Source organism: Podarcis tiliguerta, assembly GCF_965153285.1.
Source record: "Podarcis tiliguerta genome assembly, chromosome: 12".
NCBI classification, from domain to species: Eukaryota; Metazoa; Chordata; class Lepidosauria; order Squamata; family Lacertidae; genus Podarcis; species Podarcis tiliguerta.
In genome coordinates this window covers 12,557,474-12,578,264 of record NC_139545.1, presented here as the reverse complement: position 1 = coordinate 12,578,264, position 20,791 = coordinate 12,557,474, and the positions used below count along the sequence as shown (strand labels likewise).

Here is a 20,791-nt window from a genome sequence, read left to right as displayed (position 1 = left end):
ATGAAACCCTTCAAAGTAAGAGCCAAAAGCCCAGGTTAAAACCCCCCCACAGACGTCAGTGAAGATGACATACAAAATTGCTTTCTAAAATGGCGGACTGTTTGCAAATACATGCATATTAGGCAAAACTGGGAATAAAAAGGGGTATAATGGAAGAAATGTGAATGAAGAGGTATAAGAATTTTTAGGCAGACAGTTTCTAAATATTAAAAACTGATGCAGAAATGGCGAGAACTAAATTGAAGATAGGCAAAATAGAAAAAAAGACAGAAAGCAAAAATGTTAGATTTATCTATCTTTGGTCTCTAGAGGTGTAACACAACCCTCCCCCACAATACCTGTTTTAAAACTCTGGTTTCGTTTTTTTAAAACCTGAACCAGACTTGAAATGGGCCATCTTTTTTATTTTTATTTTTTAAAAAAATTGATTTTCCAATACAAAATTATAAAAAAAATTCAAATACATATCCATATACAGAGATTCCTCAGAATCTTAGGACTTTCCCCCACTCCCTCCCTGGAGCCCCATTTTAAACATTTAAAACAGCATCTTCTTCCAAGCTCTTGCTATTATGTCAATCCACATTTTCCATGGTAATTGCTACACGACGAGTGAAATCAAAATCCTGCCAATGTTCCCATCTGCTTACAGTGGTCTCTTAAATAACTTGTACATTTCCCCCATTCTTTTGTAAAGTTTTTGTCCTCTTGGTTCCTGAGTTTTCCAGTCAGCTTTGCCATCTCGACATAGTCCATCAGCTTGGTTTGCCATTCTTTGGTAGGGACTTCATCTTCTTTCAGTCTCTGGGCTAGTAACATCCAGGCGGCTGTTGTTCCATATGTAAAAAAATCTTTTCTGCTCCTTTGGGATGTCAGTACCTGTAATTCCTAATAAAAAAAAGCTTCTGGTTTTTTAACAAAAGTTGTTTTTAAACATTTTTTTTCAATTCATTATATATCATCTCCCAGAAAGCTTTTACCAGGTCCACCACATATGATAAAAAGTATCTTCTTTTTCTTTACATTTCCAGCAGGTATTTCTACTTGTCCTATACATTTCTGCCAGCTTCGTAGGAGTCAAATACCACCGGGTACATCATTTTCATGTAATTCTCCAAGTCCCACAGGTGTGCTGGGCCTGGGGGAAACCCATGAAACGCGGTCCAGGACTGGTCCAGAACCCGAAGGTTCCGCTAGGAGTCAGTCCGACAGGGTCAAGGCAGGACACGAGGCAGGGAACCAGGCAAGGATCTCAGGTAGGATCTGGCATACAGCAATGTTGCTCCCGCAACCTGGGGCAGGGTCCAACAGCCTTTTATCTTTGTTGGGGTAATGGCCGGTCCTGATCCCCCGGCGACTCACCTCCCTGTTTTGCCCAAAGGCAAGCACTCCTCCTGCAAGTATCTTTTTTTTTTAATAAGATTTTTATTGGGTATTTTATACTTATAACAAGAAAGACAATAAAAAAGAAAAAAGAAAAAAGCAATACATAAGTTCAACAAACAATACATCCACAATAGAAACTGAAATAAAAACAGTACAACAATACAACATAAAAAAGAAGCAAAAATAAAAACACACATCCAAATTTTATATCCACATCTTTCATTAGCTTATTTCCTCGACTTCCTCACACTTCCCTTTTTTGTATTCTAGTTCAAGTTATCTAATTCAACAAATCCTTTCCCTCTTCTTCAATTTAATCTTTAATTTATCATAATACAATTTAATTTTCAATTTCCCAATTTAACACATTAACACTTAATGTTCATATCATTCTTAATAACCCTTCTGCTAAAACCTCCTGCAAGTATCAGGTCTCTCCTCCTCTCAGACCTTCGTCTCTGCTTGGGAGATGTTGGTGGGTTACTAGACCCAGGGACCGCCTCAGCCTCCACTGACCCAACTGGTAGTGGAGCAGCTGTAAGTGATGGCCCAGCTGGAGGCAAGGAGGTCATCCCCACATCTGGAGCCAGGGCAGGCTCAGGCCCCTGACTCCGCCCAGCTGATGCTTGTTGCAGGGGAACCTGTGTAGACTGGAACTCTTCAGGGTCAGGCCCCAGACTTGGTTCAGATGATGCCCGAGGCAAAGGATCCGGTGCAGACTGAGACTCCTCTGGTTCCAAGTCCAAGCCAGAGTCCCAGGCCAACACAACAAGCTGTGAATTTCAGGTCATCCTAAAACAATGGGAATTTCGCTGGGTAGCAATGGTGAGGATGCCACTACTGTACAAAGGTTTATTTTTGCAAGTCCTGTAAGTCATGGCCTCAACTGGAGGAAACCCACATTTGGGAACCTGCAAAGACTATGGTCTGACATGCCTGGAAGAAAGCATCATCAACTGGACTTTCTGGTTTATCTTTCACGCAAGAATACACTGCCAGGAAAAAAGAGAGGGGTGATTTTGGGTCTCAGCGGAGAAAAAGATGCCAGTGTCTCCATCGACTGCATGAGTGCAAGTCAAAAGGCAATGCTAGGTGTTTGTGGCAGCCTAAGGATTAAGGCTTTTGTCAACACAAATGCCGTTTTTCAAGAGACCGGTTCTCCATAGACCTAACCTGGGGAGTAAACAGTAAAGACCTGATGAAGAGAGCACAGCACAGGTTATATTTTCTGAGAATCCTCCGGAAAACAATCTCTCAAAGGACCTGTTGGTGGCATTTTACCATTGCACTGTTGAGAACGTATTAACTTATGGTCTCTGTGTGTGGTTTGGGAGTTGCACGGTCAGGGAAAAAACAATGCTGTCCAGGGTTGTAAAGACTGCAGAGAGAATAACTGGGTGCACTCTTCCCACCTTGGATCAAATCTATACTTCCAGGTGCCATAAGAAAGCTGCAGAGATAGTGCAGGATAGTGCGCACCCCGGAAATGATCTCTTTCAGCTTCTGCCTTCTGGAAGAAAGTACAGGGTTATAAAGGCTAGGACTAGCTGCCTGAGAAACAGCTTCTATCCAAATGCGATTTTGGTTTTAAACGCACTGTAAGGTAGTCTCTATGGGAGTATATTGTATTTAATTATGAGGTATCAGAGTTTTTAGGGGGTTAACCAGGCTGGGATAGCAGGCTTGTTGGTTTTTGAATGTCTGATGTAGATTTTTTCAATTTTGTTATTCTGTATGGGACAATGACTCCTGCCAACCTAGCAGTTCGAAAGCACATCGAAGTGCAAGTAGATAAATAGGTACCGCTCCGGCGGGAAGGTAAACGGCGTTTCCATGCGCTGCTCTGGTTCGCCAGAAGCGGTTTAGTCATGCTGGCCACATGACCCGGAAGCTGTACGCCGGCTCCCTTGGCCAGTAAAGCGAGATGAGTGCCGCAACCCCAGAGTCGGTCACAACTGGACCTAATGGTCAGGGGTCCCTTTACCTTTACCTTATGGGACAATGACAATCAAGATTATCGTATTGTATTATAGATTTGGCACAATAGCCCCCAGGACAGCCTGCAAAGTACATATGCCAAGAGAGGCCTTGTATGGGGAGCATATCTCAATCGGTAGAGCACAAGACTCTTAAATCTCAGGGTCGTGAGACCCACATCAGGCAAAAGATTCTTGCATTGCAGAGAGTTGGGCTAATGAACTTCGTGGTCTCTTCCAACTCTATCATTCTATTATTCTACTCCTTCCTTTTGCCTCCCAAGGGCTGGCAGGCTAAGGATGCATTCAGAGAAATAATTTAATTTTTTAATTTATAAGACAATTTATAAACCAGTGACACATAAAACATTACCATGGTGGACGGTGAAAATATCAGCGAGCCACAAAACCCTGAACAGATCACCAACACTGATTCAAATAAATTGTCAATACTATCCTTTATCGAAATGGATTTTCGGGCAGTTTACAAGCTAAATGTGGCCTTGTAGTATCTTCTCCTTTTCCATTAAAATGCTGGTGTTCCTAAACTGCCAATTTTATTCCTTTATTTTATCTCAGCAAATCTCTGTTTCACTTTCCCATCAAATAAATGCCCAAGGCTTTTAACAATATAAGTATCGGTGGTTTGGGAACATATGAGAATTGCTTAGAATGGCCAAATTATCTATGGAAATATTTCAGGAAAAAATGGTTCTAATGGCCGATATATGCTGACTCTAAAACGACGATGCCCTGTTAAGCTGTCTCCTGTGTGATTTTTCATGTACAACTTGTTACACTTTCAACGAATTTGATCTCTAGCGACTCTGAAGAGAGAATATTTGATGGTTACACTTGTAATGGGTACAATGTGATGTTTGTTAATGTATTCTGCTCTCTCCTGTAATGGAAAAGTCTTCAAACTAATACATTAATTACCCCCCATGATGTTTTAGAAAACAAAAAACCAGAAGCAGTGTTGTATTTTCAAACAATACATTTGTGTTTTTCTTCCCACAGAGAGTTAGCAGGCCAAATAAAAATATGTGTCTCTTCATTTATCTCTCTCTCTCCATGCTGTCAAAATCTTGCCAGCAATTCTTTCATCGTCTATATTCTTCCAAGACAAGCAAAAGGCTGACTAGCTTTGTGAGAGAATCAGGAACTGAAAAAGGAGGTGCTCTTTGTCACCCAAGTGACAAATGACACAAGTCCAACTCCCTACTTTGCTTTTTGTAGGTCACCTTTAAGGTTTTGTCAGAGACGGAGGAGTCTTGCCAACCGCAACAAGCCCGGGAGCTCTTACTGGTAAGGCTTCTAGCTGTGGGACTGGCACAGAAAGGAGCTTGGTTGAAAAAGGATGTTCCAATTTGCTGAGATTGCCCAAACGTATTTAAAATGTCAAATAACCAATGGGCTGCCAAGCTGCAAATGGCTCGATTGGAGTGATAGAGCAAGAGAGTCTCTTCTACAAAATCACTGAAGCAACCGTGTTACTTAACCTTTCTTATATTCTTACATTTACAGCTCAAACACATTTATTTGAAAGGAAGCTCCACCAGTTTCAGCGGAATTTACTTTTTGATCAATTTGCAAGCAGAGATAGAAAGAAGAGCGGAAACAGACAAGTAATAAACAGCTCAATTGGGACCAAGTCAGGGTGCCAGGCTGTCAAGCTAGTTAGCAGGAAAGACAGATGTGGTGGTCTGGGTGGCGCTGTGGTCTAAGCCACTGAGCCTCTTGGGCTTGACAATCAGAAGGTTGGGAGTTTGAATCCCCACGACGGAGTTAGCTCCTGCTGCTCTGTCCAACTCCTGCCAACCTAGCAGTTCGAAAGCACACCAGTGCAAGTAGATAAATAGGTACCGCTGCAGCGGGAAGGTCAATGGAGTTTCCATGCGCTCTGGTTTCCATCATGGTGTTCTGTTGCACCAGTAGCGATTTAGTCATATTGGCCACAGGACCCGGAAAGCTGTCTGTGGACAAACACCATCTCCCTTGGCCTGAAAGTGAGATAAGCACCGCAACACCATAGTCGCCTTTTGACTGGACTTAATTGTCTGGAGTCCTTTACCCGTTTTTTAGCTACAATTTGGTCAACCTGAGGGGCCAAGCAGCAGAGACAAGTTATTGGCCTCTTGTGCTACCGGACCCTGGTGAATTGGTACTTTTGATACCTGTTGGTGATCTACAGTGATGGGACTTAAAGCAAACCAGAGATCAGACCAGCTGCTCCTTCCTCTAGTGAGCCACAATTATTTTTGTATTTTCCTTTTCTGTAAACCAGTGTTTCCCAATGTGGGTGATGCCGCCCCCTGGGGGACTCTGGAATGATCCGGGGGGGGGGGGCGGGCGGTAGTACCCTTGGGTGCAATTGGGGTGCGTTGAATAAAAATATGGGGGGTGTGTGTGTGTGTGGAAGCACACAAGAACTTTTTGAAAATCCACATTTCACCTGTTGTGTAATGACGCTTACCAATGTAACGCAGAGTTGAAGTCGCAGTGATTACTTTATTTTCCAAACAAACACACAAAATGCAAGTTATAACCGATCTGTGGTCAATTCCGTCGACAGCATCTTTCTTTCCTATGTTGTAGGATGTAGGTAGAAATATAGATACATAGAAGTTATATGGTTTTAGCAGAAGTGTTATTAAGAACTATATGAATATTATTTCTTAATGCGTTAAAGTGGAAAATTTAAAGTTAAATTGTGTTAGGATAAATTATAGAACAAAAATTGAGGAAGAGGGAAAGGATTTGTTGAACCAGCTAATTTGAACTAGAATACAAAAAAGGGAGGTGCGAGGAAGTCGAGGAAACAAGCAAATGAAAGATATAGATATGAAACTTGGATGTGTGTTTAAATGTTTTTGTCTTTTTTATTGTATTGTTGTATTGTATTGTATCTTTTTTATTTTCGATATATTGTCTGTTGAATTTGTGTATTGTGTTTTTTTCTTCTACCTTTTTTTTCTTTCTGTAATTATAAAACATCTAATAAATATTATTATTATTTTAAAAAAAGAAATATAGATAGATAAAAAGAACGCCAATTTGTCACTGCACCTTTGTTCGCTTAAAGAAGATAGATTTCCAGGGGTGCGCTGGGTAATTATTATTTTTTTCTGAGAAAGGTGCGACAAGCCCTGATGTAGTGTGTTCTATGGAAGAACAGAACAGGAACGAGAAAGTCTTATGAGCAGGCAAACAGTGGAGTCACAGAAAATTAGGTGTTCTTGAGATCCCCGTGCTTTGAGATCTTTTTGCTTTTGGGGTACCTGTGCTTTCCTTTTTAGATTCCTTAAGATTCCAGCCTAAACCACACTTCCTACTTGCGTTTATTCTTCACCACTTGCATGAAATGAAGACCATGTTTCCCACACCTGGTCTACCACAAAGCCTAAGGAGGTCACGTACTCTTTCCATTTCACAGATGGGCAAATGGGCATCATGGTTGGTGGTTAGCTCAGTGACTCTGGATGAATTTGAGTTCAAATCCAGCCCTATCAGGGTCTGATAACATTTGAACAAATGAAGGTTTGGGGCTGAGAAGACAGAAAAGGTGGGCTAACAGTTGCTACGGGATTATACCAATCCATGTGTTTTCAAGTTTGGCTCTGTCATTTAAAGTCTATTATGTACAGTTAAACTGGAGCAGATAAAAGAAAGACTAGGTGTAAAACACACACACAATCTGTGAAGTGGGAGAGGCAAGCAAATGTAGAATTAGTGTGAAGAGGTGTGTGTCCATCTGAACTTTTTCTATTGTTTATTACTGCAGATCACGACATGAGTAAAGGCTGGCATAACGTAATATGAGTAAAGATCCCCATTATGAACTTTTCTTGAACTTGGTGCCAGTCTTATCTCAAACCTGTCCTGGAACGCATCAGGGAGACATTTTGAGCTCCTAACACCTTTGTGTCAAGATCAGCACATGCAATCTAGTTACCAGCCACATTTAATCAACACCTCCTGTAAAAGAATGGTTCCCACCTAGATAAATAGCAAGATAAGTTTAAGACAGCAAACAAACAAGGATAACCAGTTTAGTCATTTAGCTCACTAGGATTATATTCTTTCAACTTTTAATTAAGCAGAATAAACAAAATGGGAAACAGGCAGGAAACTCTAGGAGGAGACAACAGAACGATAGAAATATTGAAATTATAAGAATTGCTCATCTAAATGCCCCACTTCCTTCGCCATTAGAATGCACTGGTTCAGAACAGTATTTCAACCCTGGATTTTCAATGGCTGGTTAGCTCTCAAAGCTCCAACACTGACCATTTTTCACAAGGACCAGCCAGATTGTGTGCTTCACTACGGACCACATATACCGTATTTTTCGCCCTATAGGATGCACTTTTCCCCCTCCAAAAATGAAGGGGAAATGTGTGTGCGTCCTATGGGGCGAATGCAGGCTCCGCGGACCTCTCCGCAAGCAACGGGAGCGCTCCCGCTGCTTGCGGAGAGTTGCCTGCATGCTGAAGCCTGCGTGCGCTGAGCTCAGCGCGTCCAGGCTCCGTGTACCTCTCCGCAAGCAGCGGGAGCCAGCGCTGGGCTCCCACCGCTTGCAGAGAGCTGCCTGTTTGGGGGCTGGGGTCGGGGGAAGCTCGGGCTTCCCCCGCCCCAGCCCCGCGCCTGGGGGAAAAATAATTCCCCCCCCCTTTATTCCCCCCCCCAAAAAATTAGGTGCGCCTTATGGGAAGGTGCGTCCTATAGGGCGAAAAATACGGTACCCTTCTTCAGTGCTATTTTTCTAGAAAAAGAGGTGCTGGAACTCACCACAAACACCTCCCTTGTTCTCTTGGGCCGGAATTGAGTTCTGACAAGTTCTGGCGGAAAAAAGCCCTTCCCTTCCGGCTAGTGTGGCTTCTGTGGCAAAATCGTGCACTCACTTTCTGCCAGCTTCTGGGAATAGTGAAGAAGAAGAAGAAGAAGAGTTTGGATTTGATATCCCGCCTTTCACTCCCTTTAAGGAGTCTCAAAGCGGCTAACATTCTCCTTTTCCTTCCTCCCCCACAACAAACACTCTGTGAGGTGAGTGGGGCTGAGAGACTTCAAAGAAGTGTGACTGGCCCAAGGTCACCCAGCAGCTGCATGTGGAGGAGCGGAGACACGAACCCGGTTATCCAGATTACGTGACTACCGCTCTTAACCACTGCACCAGATCCCCTTGCTCTTTAGATCAAGGTGTACAGGATTTGATGTTTGCTTAAACTGCAATTTTGCTGTCTGAAGAAGCGTTCGTATATTCTGTCACTTTCATTTCATGTAATAAACCAGTCTTCCTTTATTTCAGAGGTGCCCAAACTTTTTTCAAAGAGGGCCAGATTTGATGAAGTGAACATGTGTGAGGGCCGACCAAAGTTGACAACCTTTTTTTTTGGATTGAAGTTGTTCAGCTTTTTTTAGGGTTTACCCTAGGAAATAAACTGCCACAAGGGCCGGATTGAACCGAATAGTGGGCTGGATTAGGCCCCCAAAATGGACTTTGGGCATGCCTGCTTTATTATTTCTTCTGTGTTAGAACTTCTCATGGGCATTAAGATTACAGGTAAATACACATTTGTAACAAATGCATGCTAGCAGACAGGGCTTTTCTTCAGCCAGAACTCAGTTCTGGCACCTCTCAGGTGGGCGCCATTGCCATTCTAAGAGAACAAAGGAGGTGTTCAGGGTGAGCTCTGGCACCTCTTTTTCTAGAGAAATGGCACTGCTAGCCGAAGAGCCTAAGCCTGTGGGTAGTGTTGGGATACTGCCAGGGAGACAAAGTCCACCATGACTCCACGTCGTCTCTGGACGTCCATTGATCTCCCGCAGACACGCAGTATCAGCAATTAGCGACACGAGCTCCAGAAATAGCTTGCCACATTCCAGAGCCGATGCACGCTCTATCAGCAGATAATGCACAGCGAAAGATGCACGCAGGAGAGCATATTTACAAGTTTATTCAGCGTTGGTCAGAACAAAGAAAAACATGACTGCCTGCTTCAGTGTTCCGGCACAGAGAGAGAACAAAAGCAAAGACACACCAGAAACGTCCTGTCAACAGGAAATACGCAGGCTGTGACACAAACATCCTGCTCCCTTTTAAGGTGGAACGGAAATATCCTAACAGGTAGTGCCTGTATGAATACATGTCAGTGCTCGACACGTATGTTGATCCAGACAAATGCATTGACTTGACAGCCTAACCAAAGGGACCAATGGCATCCCCTTTAGAAACTGTGAAAGAACATTTGCTTCAAGAAGTCCTGGTAGCTCTGGGCCACATTTGAAGTCTAGCTCTGTGGCTAACTGCCATTTACCAAATGCCCCAAAGTGTTACCTCAGAGGCCAGGGAGACGCCAATCTCTCTCCTCAAAGGCCCTCCTCCTTCATACTATGTTGCACTGTCACCTTGTCCCCGTAGTCCAGGGGTCAGCAAACCTTTTTAGCAGGGGGCCGGTCCAGTGTCCCTCAGACCTTGTGAGGGGCTGGACTATATTTTGAGGGGAAAATATGAACAAATTCCTATGCCCCGCAAATAACCCAGAGATGCATTTTAAATAAAAGGACACATTCTACCCATGTAAAAACATGCTGATTCCTGGACCATCCGCGGGCCAGATTTAAAAGGCGATTGGGCCGCATCCGGCCCCCGGGCCTTAGTTTGCCTACCCATGCCGTAGTCTTTGCAGTACGACGACGATATCGGCTCAAAATCCATCCCAATGAAGAAAAGTGAGAGGTAACAGGCTAGGTAAAGCAAGCCGGAAGACCCGGGTGGTGGTTGTTTTAACCCACAGGTGAGTTTTCATCTCTTCTTTTCCTTCTTTTCTTCTGCTAAGGGTGGTGTTGTGTGGAGCAGCAAAAGTCCGAGAAGGGTTAAGGATATTCCTATCCACCACAACAGGGCATGAGTCTCTCCAAAGAGCAACTTGCCAAGAAAAGCCTGAAAAGACAAGAAGGAGACTTCTGCTCAAGCAACTGCCACCCTGGACTCCTTTGGAAGGAAGAGCAGAAGATAGACATAGAAATAATAGCAACAAACTTGGCCCACTGGCTGTATGTTCCCCACCCCTGGGGTCTGGGCAGCTGAGTACAGTGGTACCTTGGTTCTCAAACTTAATCCGTTCCGGAAGTCCGTTCCAAAACCAAGGCGTGCTTTCCCATAGAAAGTGATGCAAAATGGATCAATCCGTTGCATACTTTAAAAAATAACCCTTAAAACAGCAATTTAACATGAATTTTACGACGAGACCATTGATCCATAAAGCAATAAACAATGTACTGCAGGTCACACATCAATCAATCTGTAGCTGAACACAGCCACTAAAAGAACCAGAAAAAAAGCAAAATAAATGCCCAAAACAGACAGACCTCAGAGTAACACTCATAACAGAAGTATGGCATTCAAATTGGAAGCATAACACATTTGGCTTCTGAAAAATGTTCGCAAACTGGAACACTTACTTCAGGTTTGCAGTGTCTGGGTTCCAAGTTGTTTGGAAGCAAGGTGTTTGAGAACCAAGGTATCAATGTACGTTGAAATCGGAGAAAAATAGGTGCTTTAATCCCAAAATTTTACGTTGCATTTACATTTGGACATTTCATTTTCCTTCTTAGGAACAAACAGCTTCTTTTTAAAGATTCCCTCTGCTAGAGTGCCTTGCTCATCTCACACGCCTCGCAAGCACCTATTAAAGGGTTTCCAGAAAGCGAGCTCTTGAACCAAGGACTTTACAAGAAGACACTATTAAATTAGGACTGAATTATCAGAGGTTCGGTTAAAAGCAACTCTGAAAGGTGGCACTGAGCAAAGTTGCCAACCTAGATTCATGTACGTGCTCAGAGACATTTTTTAAAAGTAAGGAACACCACTAAAAATACCATTTTCTCCTCCAGCAGCAACGCCTCACTATTTTGTGCTGGTTTAACCTATTATATTATTAGCAGCACTGGGGTTCAATTCTTAAATTTCATTGTGCGGCTCTTTCTCCTAGCCTGATTTATGTTACAAAAGTAGAGAAGGGAGTACAGTACCCAAGAACAGAAAAGGTGTACAGTGGTACCTCAGGTTAAGTACTTAATTCGTTCTGGAGGTCCGTTCTTAACCTGAAACTGTTCTTAACCTGAAGCACCACTTTAGCTAATGGGGCCTCCTGCTGCCGCCGCGCCGCCGGAGCACGATTTCTGTTCTCATCCTGAAGCAAAGTTCTTAACCCGAGGTACCTGGGTTAGCGGAGTCTGTAACCTGAATTGTATGTAACCTGAAGTGTATGTAACCTGAGGTACCACTGTATAGGAATTTCCAGCCAATTCATCATTTCACTCAAAAACTGGTCTTCCAAAAGTATCATGCAAATGTACGTACTTTGTAATTCAAGAAAATCTTTAATAAAAACAATATTTTTTTTTTAAAAAAAATGCAGTCAGGACATGCTTTGACCGATCACACTGGCGTCACTTGTACTTACAGAAGAGATGAAGTTGGACGCTGTTGAGGTCAAAGTTGCTGTAGCCGAGGAGGAAGAGTACCTTAAGGCTTTGGCAAAGAAAGTCCACATGACTGCGTTGCATGCAAGCACAAGGCCACCGCATCCAATGCGAAGCATCATGGGCAACTGTGGAACAATTGGGGAGGGACATTTTAACCGCACTGCATTTCCCACCCATTTCATGAGATGCGAGAAATGGCTGACAAACTGGAACATGTCCAGAGGAGGGCAACCAAAATGGTCAAAGGCCTGGAAACGATGCCTTATGAGGAACGGCTGAGGGAGCTGGGCATGTTTAGCCTGGAGAAGAGGAGGTTAAGGGCTGATATGATAGCCATGTTCAAATATATAAAAGGATGTCACATAGAGGATGGAGAAAGGTTGTTTTCTGCTGCTCCAGAGAAGCGGACACGGAGCAATGGATCCAAACTACAAGAAAGAAGATTCCACCTAAACATTAGGAAGAACTTCCTGACAGTAAGAGCTGTTCGACAGTGGAATTTGCTGCCAAGGAGTGTGGTGGAGTCTCCTTCTTTGGAGGTCTTTAAGCAGAGGCTTGACAACCATATGTCAGGAGTGCTCTGATGGTGTTTCCTGCTTGGCAGGGGGTTGGACTCGATGGCCCTTGTGGTCTCTTCCAACTCTATGATTCTATGATCTGAGAGAATTGCATTGTTAAAACAGGGAGCTCCGCATGTTCTGGATCTGCTGTGCCAATGGCGACAGAGCAATTTCCATTCTTCGTTTTCAACCAATCAAATCTTTATTACGGTCATAGACCAGCATGAGTAGGGTGGGGGTACATTCATTTTGGAAAGCTAAAAAGTATTAAAACAGAAGGTATATAAAAAACACTATAAGAATCTAAAAGAAGGGTTAGGAGCATTAAACGGATGTGGAAGAGCATAAAAGTTTAGTATATAAAAGACTATAGGTATCACTTTACAGCGCACTCTGATATGAGTATGGATTAAATCTAGTTTGTGGCACAGGTCAATTCTTTGGTTTGTATGAAGTTCTTCAGGGGAAGAATGAATGAAGGAATCTTTATTTGCGTCAGCCATCGGCTATAGCAATAAAACAACAATACGATATACAAAGAATAGAATTAAAAAGTCAATTATATAAAATACATTTTAGGGTTTTGAATCCATAGTCAAATAGTGGATCTTATTCTGATTGCTGCAGCTAAAAACTTTGCAAACTTTGCTGTCACCTGCTCCTCTTGAGCTGCCAAGAGAAAAGACACCGTGGCGGTGGTTGGGCGACCCAGAATGGACAGTAAAAGAGGGGTGATAATCTCATCCCTCAAGTCTTTATACAGAGAACAAGAGAAATGAATGAATGAAGGAGAACTGCAGAGGAGGCCAACAAAATACATTGGTGCCTCGCAAGACGAAAAGAATCCGTTCCGTGAGTCTCTTCGTCTAGCGGTTTTTTTGTCTTGCGAAGCAAGCCCATTAGCGGATGAGCGGTTTAGCAGTATTAGCGGCTATTAAAGGCTTAAGGGATTAGCGGATTAGCTGCTAAAAGGCTATTAGCAGCTTAGTGCCTTAGAAAAAGGGGGTGGGGAGCGGAAAACCCCCCCCAGGAATCGCAAGACATTTTCGTCTTGCGAAGCAAGCCCATAGAGAAATTTGTCCTGTGAAGCACCTCCAAAACGGAAAACCCTTTCGTCTAGCGGGTTTTCCGTCTTGCAAGGCATACGTCTTGCGGGGCACCACTGTAGTAGTAGTATGTCTTCCTCCATACAATTTAGGATCATAGAGGCGATGGCTGGAGTTTGGAGGAAAAGAAGGCACGTCCTTATGGTCTCTAGAAGCCAGAGCTACAAAGTCAACTTCTATAGTCTATCCACAGCTGTCAACTTATAGATTTGAAAATAAGGGACCAGCAGCCTCAAAAATAAGGGATCAGCAGCCAAAATAAGGGATTTTGGCTTAGCTTATGCAGAAATCCGGCACTGATGGAGCCATGCTGTTTTGGCTGCCACTGACTGTGTTTTGCAGGGGGTTGGACTAGATGATCCTAAGGGTCTACAACTCCGACCAAAGAGGAGGGGCAGACAAAACTGATGAACGACGTTGAGATGGCAAAGTTTACAGGCAGAATTAGAAACCAGGAAGAGGACCTCTTTAATAAAGAAGGGGGAAAGTTTATAATTTAGTTGAAAAGCTGTTGTAAAGAGTTACATACATTTGTAGGATTGACAGAAAACTTGTAGTAAAAAATTGAACTATGGATGGACAAATGATTTATAAAAATAGAGTTATGAAAGGGATGCAGAGGGGGAAATCACTACATTAAGATGCTGCACTGGTTGGAGGGGATGCTAAGCAGCACGTCGGGGCTGCCGTCGTCCAGGCGCAAGGAGTTCCATCGGCCCTTCCCCGCCCGGGGGGGGGGAGAGACTCTTGCCCACGCCGCCCGCGAGCCCGGCATGAGTCGGTTGCGGCGCCGCTGAAGCGCCACACTTCTGCATCCCTCCCCATCCCCTCCTCTTCCTCCTCCCTCAGGCTGCCTCCTCAGCCGCTGCCGCCTCCGGCTTCCCCTGGCAGTGTGGCGGAAGTCTCACAAGAGAGGGGCTGCCTGCCCGTCTGCCGCCACCCGTCTCCTCACAACGCGCCCGAGGGGGGAAAGGGAGAGACGGAGACGCGGCAGCTCGTGCGCGCACTCTCTCGCGTGGCGGATGACCCCGAGCCGCTGCTTCCCTCCCGAGCCAGGCGAGCATGAAACCCGGGAAATTTAAGGGACATCATCAATAAGGGACAGCAGCGGGACACGGCGCTGGGATAAGGGAGTTTCCCACCAAATAAGGGACGGTTGACAGCTATGAGTCTATCCTTCTGGAAGAACAAACTCACAGCTGTGCATGATGGCATAAATTTCAGAAGTATAAACAGACACTGGTCAACTTTATTCAGATGGTTATGATGCATCTGACGGAGCCTTGTTTTTAACCACTCATTTGGTCACCGCTGGCAACCAGGAATTCCCTCCAGGTAAGTGACTGAGCTGGCCAAGCAGGGACAAAGCACTGTGCCTTGCTAGCTCCATCGGCTTCTGTCCTGTGGAGGAAATGTCTTCACTTCTTCTGCAGCAGCTACGGAAACAGGCTTGCTTGGGCAGGGGGGAGAATCAGCTGCTTTTTACGTATAAGTATAAAGAAAGCAAAATGGGTCAGTAGAAACAAGACCACTCTGGCCCCAGTTTAGAACTTTGTTGGTGTATTATATATAATTACCTATGTGCCCCACATTTCCTCAGAGTGAGCTAAAGCCAAGTTCTGATCTAGATTCACTCTGGTTCAGAAGCCGCTGATATAAACAACTCAGAGCGGAATACTAAAAGATTATGGATGAGCCTTTCAAGAGTTTTAAATGTGAGGAGACATCAGCCAATTCAAGCATTCTTGAGCAGGATCTTTCTTCCAGTGTTCAGGAAACAGCTTAGCCAAATGAGAAAAAAGTGACTGAGCATTTCTCAACTAAATTTAGCATTCCAAGGAACCCTTCTTCAAACAAACTCTGATTGGCAAGTTCCGAAGTATTTACTCTGAGCGAAGTCCGATTGCGCTTGGCAAATAATCTTTCCTATTAGCAAATAGCTTTTGCAACTTCAGGTGAGATTTGCATGCTTATTGCCCTGTTGCGGGGGACAGAGATATCCGTACGCATGCCATACGCGCACAGAGCAAACTGATTTAAACAGAACCACACGTAGGGGCAAAGCAGCTTACACCCTCACGCAAGCCCGAGGAAGCACTGGACACATGTCAAGAGCATTTTCCAGGCAATGCAACTCTCTGTCAACTCTTTATTGACAAAGATAACACAGTCGCTTCTACAGCTCTGGATTCCTACACACACCAATCTAGCGACTAGGCAGCTGTTCCCAGATCTGCACTCTGTGGACTCTGTGGACCAATTGCAGCAACAGGGGACCACTCTCCCTCCACCAGTTTATGTACCTTCCCCTGTTGGGCTGCATGCAGGCAGCCAGAGACTGTGCCTGTGTGGCAACGTCCTCTGCTCATCCCTTTTCAGCCCCCTTCTGGTTCTAGGAAACAGTGGTGCAGGAGAGGGTGGGGAAACACTTCCGTTTGCCCGGCCTGCCTCTCCCTCCAGCTCCGAAGCTTCTCCTGCCTCTGACTCTTGTCTCCCGGCTGGTACTGTTCCCCACAGACCACTGCCCCCCTCTCCCCGGTGTGCTCACTGTCAGCATCCTGCCAGTTCATGACTACACAGCATCTTAGGCTGGCCCAAAGCAAAGGAGGACAGGGCTCTGCACCTTTAATGGGTGTGAGGGAGAGTGGTAGCTTGTCATGCAATTCCCTCTTCCACACCACTATTTGAAGGCGCAGGCTCCCTACTCTGGCCACCGTAATATAAATGCAAACACACAGGGGAATACGATTGTATATCCAACTTCATGGATGGTCTAAAAGATCATTTCCCCTTCTTGAATGGTAATGCGAAGGCAGCCCTGTTTAGGGAAGTTTTTAAGGTTGGATGTTTTATCACTTTATTATTATTATTATTATTATTATTATTATTATTATTATTCTGTTGCGAGCCACCCAGAAAACCCAGCCAGATGGCTGGGATATGAATAAATAAATAAAAATAATTTATTTATAATAATCCATTTATTTATAATAATTAATAATTTATTTATAGCCCGGAAGGGACGCGGGTGGCGCTGTGGGTTAAACCACAGAGCCTAGGACTTGCTGATCAGAAGGTCAGCAGTTCGAATCCCTGCAACGGGGTGAGCTCCCGTTGCTCAGTCCCAGCTCCTGCCAACCTAGCAGTTCGAAAGCACGTCAAAGTGCAAGTAGATAAGTAGGTACCGCTCCGGCGGGAAGGTAAACGGCGTTTCTGTGCGCTGCTCTGGTTTGCCAGAAGCGGCTTAGTCATGCTGGCCGCATGACCCGGAACTGTACGCCGGCTCCCTCGGCCAATAAAGCGAGATGAGCGCCGCAACCCCAGAGTTGGCCACGACTGGACCTAACGGTCAGGGGTCCCTTTACCTATTTATAGCCCACCCATCTGGCTGAGTTTCCCCAGCCACTCTGGGTGGCTCCCAACAAAATATTAAACAGAATAGAACTTCAAACATTAAAAACTTCCCTAAACAGGGCTGCTTCAGATGTCTTCTAAAAGTCAATAAATTATTATGATTTATGATTATTATGGACTTGCAGCATGACCCAAGCCCTGCTTCAGGCATTTCCCACTGCATTTTGGGTCCCAAGTGTGTCTGTCAAGGATGAAACTCCACAGGCAAATGACCCTGAAAATCTCCGTGAATATGTACAGGGACATGCAGTTTCTGTTGTTAATGCAAATCTGGGTCTGCCCTACACAGAAGGCAGCTTACATAAGGTGGACCTGACAGAATACCAGAAGGAAAAGAAATGGGTGCGGGTGGGAGAATCAAGCACGGAATGGGCACAAATAAATGGTCCTTTGAATAAACAGAGAAGAGAAAGGCGTTGCTTCACCGTGGGGATTAACTGGCCTCTGCCACACCTTTGGGTGCCTTCGGTTACCCGGTGGCCACCCAGGCAGGCTTTTGTGTTGTACCTTAAAGATGAATGGGGAAACAATCCATTTCCCACTGTGTGCCAAGAGAGGAGGGAAAAAGCATCTTCCAGGAGGATCTAAGGACAAACTACATGTTACACAGGAGATCTCTGGCTGGGTCTCCCAATGGGCGCATTCCTAAGGAAATGCAGGCTACAAAATTGTAGTCCTGGGGTATTTCATAGAATCATAGAGTTGGAAGAGACCACAAGGGCCATCGAGTCCAACCCCCTGCCAAGCAGGAAACACCATCAGAGCACTCCTGACATATGGTTGTCAAGCTTCTGCTTAAAGACCTCCAAAGAAGGAGACTCCACCACACTCCTTGGCAGCAAATTCCACTGTCGAACAGCTCTTACTGTCAGGAAGTTCTTCCTAATGTTTAGGTGGAATCTTCTTTCTTGTAGTTTGGATCCATTGCTCCGTGTCCGCTTCTCTGGAGCAGCAGAAACAACCTTTCTCCCTCCTCTATGTGACATCCTTTTATATATTGGAACATGGCTATCATATCACCCCTTAACCTCCTCTTCTCCAGGCTAAACATGCCCAGCTCCCTTAGCCGTTCCTCATAAGGCATCGTTTCCAGGCCTTTGACCATTTTGGTTGCCCTCCTCTGGACACGTTCCAGTTTGTCAGTGTCCTTCTTGAACTGTGGTGCCCAGAACTGGACACAGTACTCCAGGTGAGGTCTGACCAGAGCAGAATACAGTGGCACTATTACTTCCCTTGATCTAGATGCTATACTCCTATTGATGCAGCCCAGAATTTCACCCTCTCCCACGTACAGTGGAACTTCGGGTTGCGAACGTGATCTGTGCGGGAGGCACGTTCGCAACCTGCCACGTCTGTGCACGCGTGGGTCACAATTTGGTCTTCTGCACATGCACAAAGCGTGATTTAGTGCTTCTGCGCTGAAACCCAAAAGTACCGTAACCCGTTCCGGTACTTCCGGGTTTGGCGTGGTGCGCAACCCGAAATCGCATAATCTGAAGCGTCTGTAACTTGAGGAACCACTGTACTGATTTTCTGATTTGCCCTCCTCCACACTTACTGTCTGCCCCATGCTTTTAGTCATGATTTTTTTAAGAACAGCATTTATACCCTCTGAAAAGCTGAAGGCAGTGTGTTGCTTCCTGCTCCTCCAACTACAGGGCAAACATATTGAAGAAGAGGGCAATTCTGTGCCGGAAGGAAAGAATGAAGATGTTGGTGGCCCACGGTGGCTGCATTTCATCTAGTTATTTTTTAAAGAGAAGATCAGGAGATCCACCCAGCTTTACTTTGATCCTGACATTTACCTTTGCAGGTAAGCTGCACTGTGGGAGCTGTGAGTCCCGTGAAAAGCTCAGGGAAATGCAGCCCAGTGGCGTAGCGTGGGGGGTGCAGGGGGGGCCGGCCGCACCGGGCGCAACATCTTGGGGGGGGGGCACGCTCGCACTCGCAGCTCTCTGCCCCTACCTGGCTCACTCTCTCTCTCTCACTGCAGTGCTGGCTGTGCGAATCCGATCCGAGCCGCCGGGCCGCCGCCCACTGTGGAGGGGAGGGTGCCAGGCGTGCGGTGCAGTGCGGAGAGAGAGCGAGGGACTATCTGGGGGAGGGACAGTGCAGCGGGGGGGGGGGGGGCGCAAATTACTTGCCTTGCCCCGGGTGCCGACAACCCACACTATGCCACTGATGCAGCCCAAACTCTAACTCCTTCCAGCACCAACCATCAGGAAGCGAGAAGGCTGGCGAGAAGGCTGGCGAGAAGCCACAGAATGAGGGCCTCACAATCCTCAGGTTTCTTATGACACCTGCAAAAAAAGGGATACCATTTCCCACAAGCTACAGCACTTCTGCACTCTGTGTTTGGATGCCCTTAGCGGAAGACACTACGGTTCTTATTTCTGAAAGCTGGAGTTGACTTGACCAGTGGCAGGCTTTGGTAATATGGTGCCCTGAGCAAAGACCTTTGCCACTCCCCCTAGATATTTCTTATTTTCACAATAGTTCCTTTTAGTAACAGTTCCTTTTTTAATAGATCTTCTCTATATTATTATTATTATTATTATTATTCTGCACCCTGTCAGATAGGTGCCCTATGCGGGGGAACCACCCACAGTTCCCTAAAATCGGGGCCAGTGGCGTAGCGTGGGGGTGCAGTGGGGGCCAGCCGCACCGGGCGCAACATCTGGGGGGGGGGCGCTCGCACTCGCAGCTCTCTGCCCCTACCTGGCTCACGGGTTAGGGGGCGCAAATTACTTGCCTTGCCCCGGGTGCTGACAACCCACGCTACGCCACTGATCGGGGCTGACTTTACAGCAAGGTTCCCCATCTCCGATCTAAGTTGCAATCCCACAAGTACCTCAATATTACGATTCTTCACCATATTGCAGTTGGAGAGCGAGAGCTCGAGAGCCACCTCACGGCAAAAGTGAGATTCGCACATGAGATTTCCCAACGCACAGCTCAGTCTCTGAAGCCCCAATGTGATGCTTTTGTTTCATTGAAAAGCCATGGCTCCCCTCTGCCTCCCGGCCGGAAATTTAATTCCTAAGACACCCCAAACCCCAGACATGACTGGCAATTCTGGCGCGCGCAAAGCAACGTGTTTATAAAGGCGTCTCCAAAACTTTGCACAAACAGGGAACATCGGGGCGCTTGCCGTGTTTCTTTTAAATCTCTTCCTTCCCCTATGTAAAACCGTGTGTGTGTGTGTGTGTCCTTGATCCAGGATACGGATCAAGCCCAGAGACACTAAAAGCACAGCGTAGGATGAGACGCACGGATGAAAAGATATGCGCTTTCGGAGGGTCGCTTGGAGAAGCTGCTTTTGCGCGCGTCGCTACATCCATCCATTATTTTTTTTTCATCTCTTCCGGGACAAACGGGCCACAAATCCCTCCCCAGCTGCCCAAATATAGCGCTGCTGCGCCCCGATCCTGCCCTCGGGAGGGAGCAGAGGCCGCCTCTTACCCAGGAGCAGGCACCAGAGGCCGCCTCCTCGCCTCCGACCAACGCGGCGCAGGCTTCCTGCAGGTAATCCGCCCCCAGGGCCAGCTTTGCGGAGCAGGCGGCCAACGCCCCCAACAGACCTGCCCCGGCGGCGAAGGCAGCCCCCCAGCCGGCTGGCATGGCGACTCCGACGCTCCAAACACACGTGCGCAAGGGGACGCCCACCACGTGGCTCCCAGACACGCTCTTCCGGGTAGGGTCAGCTCACGTGACAGCCCTGCTCCGCCCTCTTTTAAAAACTGGCTGGGATCGTAGAGTGTATTTCGTTTTACTATATTCCTGTACTTTATTTTTAAGGGGGGGGGGATCCCTTTAAAAAATGTCCAAGATGCGCAGAGGGAGGGAGGTGGAAGATATA

The 20,791-nt window shown here is 45.9% G+C and overlaps 1 protein-coding gene and 1 long non-coding RNA gene across 3 annotated transcripts; one reads left to right on the top strand and one right to left on the bottom strand.

The window, feature by feature from the left end:
- Positions 1–2,254: 2,254 nt before the first annotated feature.
- Positions 2,255–20,595, bottom strand: TMEM42 (transmembrane protein 42). 2 transcript variants are annotated; one of them, XM_083405254.1, is made up of 5 exons: positions 20,395–20,595; positions 11,831–11,977; positions 10,032–10,305; positions 5,839–5,949; positions 2,255–2,378 (listed from the first exon to the last, which is right to left on the bottom strand). In XM_083405254.1, exons 1-3 carry the CDS (start codon positions 20,551–20,553, stop codon positions 10,168–10,170), a joined length of 444 nt encoding a protein of 147 aa, XP_083261380.1. In that variant the 5' UTR covers positions 20,554–20,595; the 3' UTR covers positions 2,255–2,378; positions 5,839–5,949; positions 10,032–10,167. The 2 variants fall into 2 exon arrangements, with proteins under 2 accessions (XP_083261380.1, XP_083261379.1); XM_083405253.1 differs by lacking the exons at positions 2,255–2,378; positions 5,839–5,949 and adding an exon at positions 6,389–6,526.
- On the top strand, positions 8,544–9,862 carry LOC310660481. Its single transcript, XR_014503402.1, has 2 exons — positions 8,544–9,112; positions 9,490–9,862. It is a non-coding gene; the product is annotated as an uncharacterized lncRNA (long non-coding RNA).
- Positions 20,596–20,791: the final 196 nt, after the last annotated feature.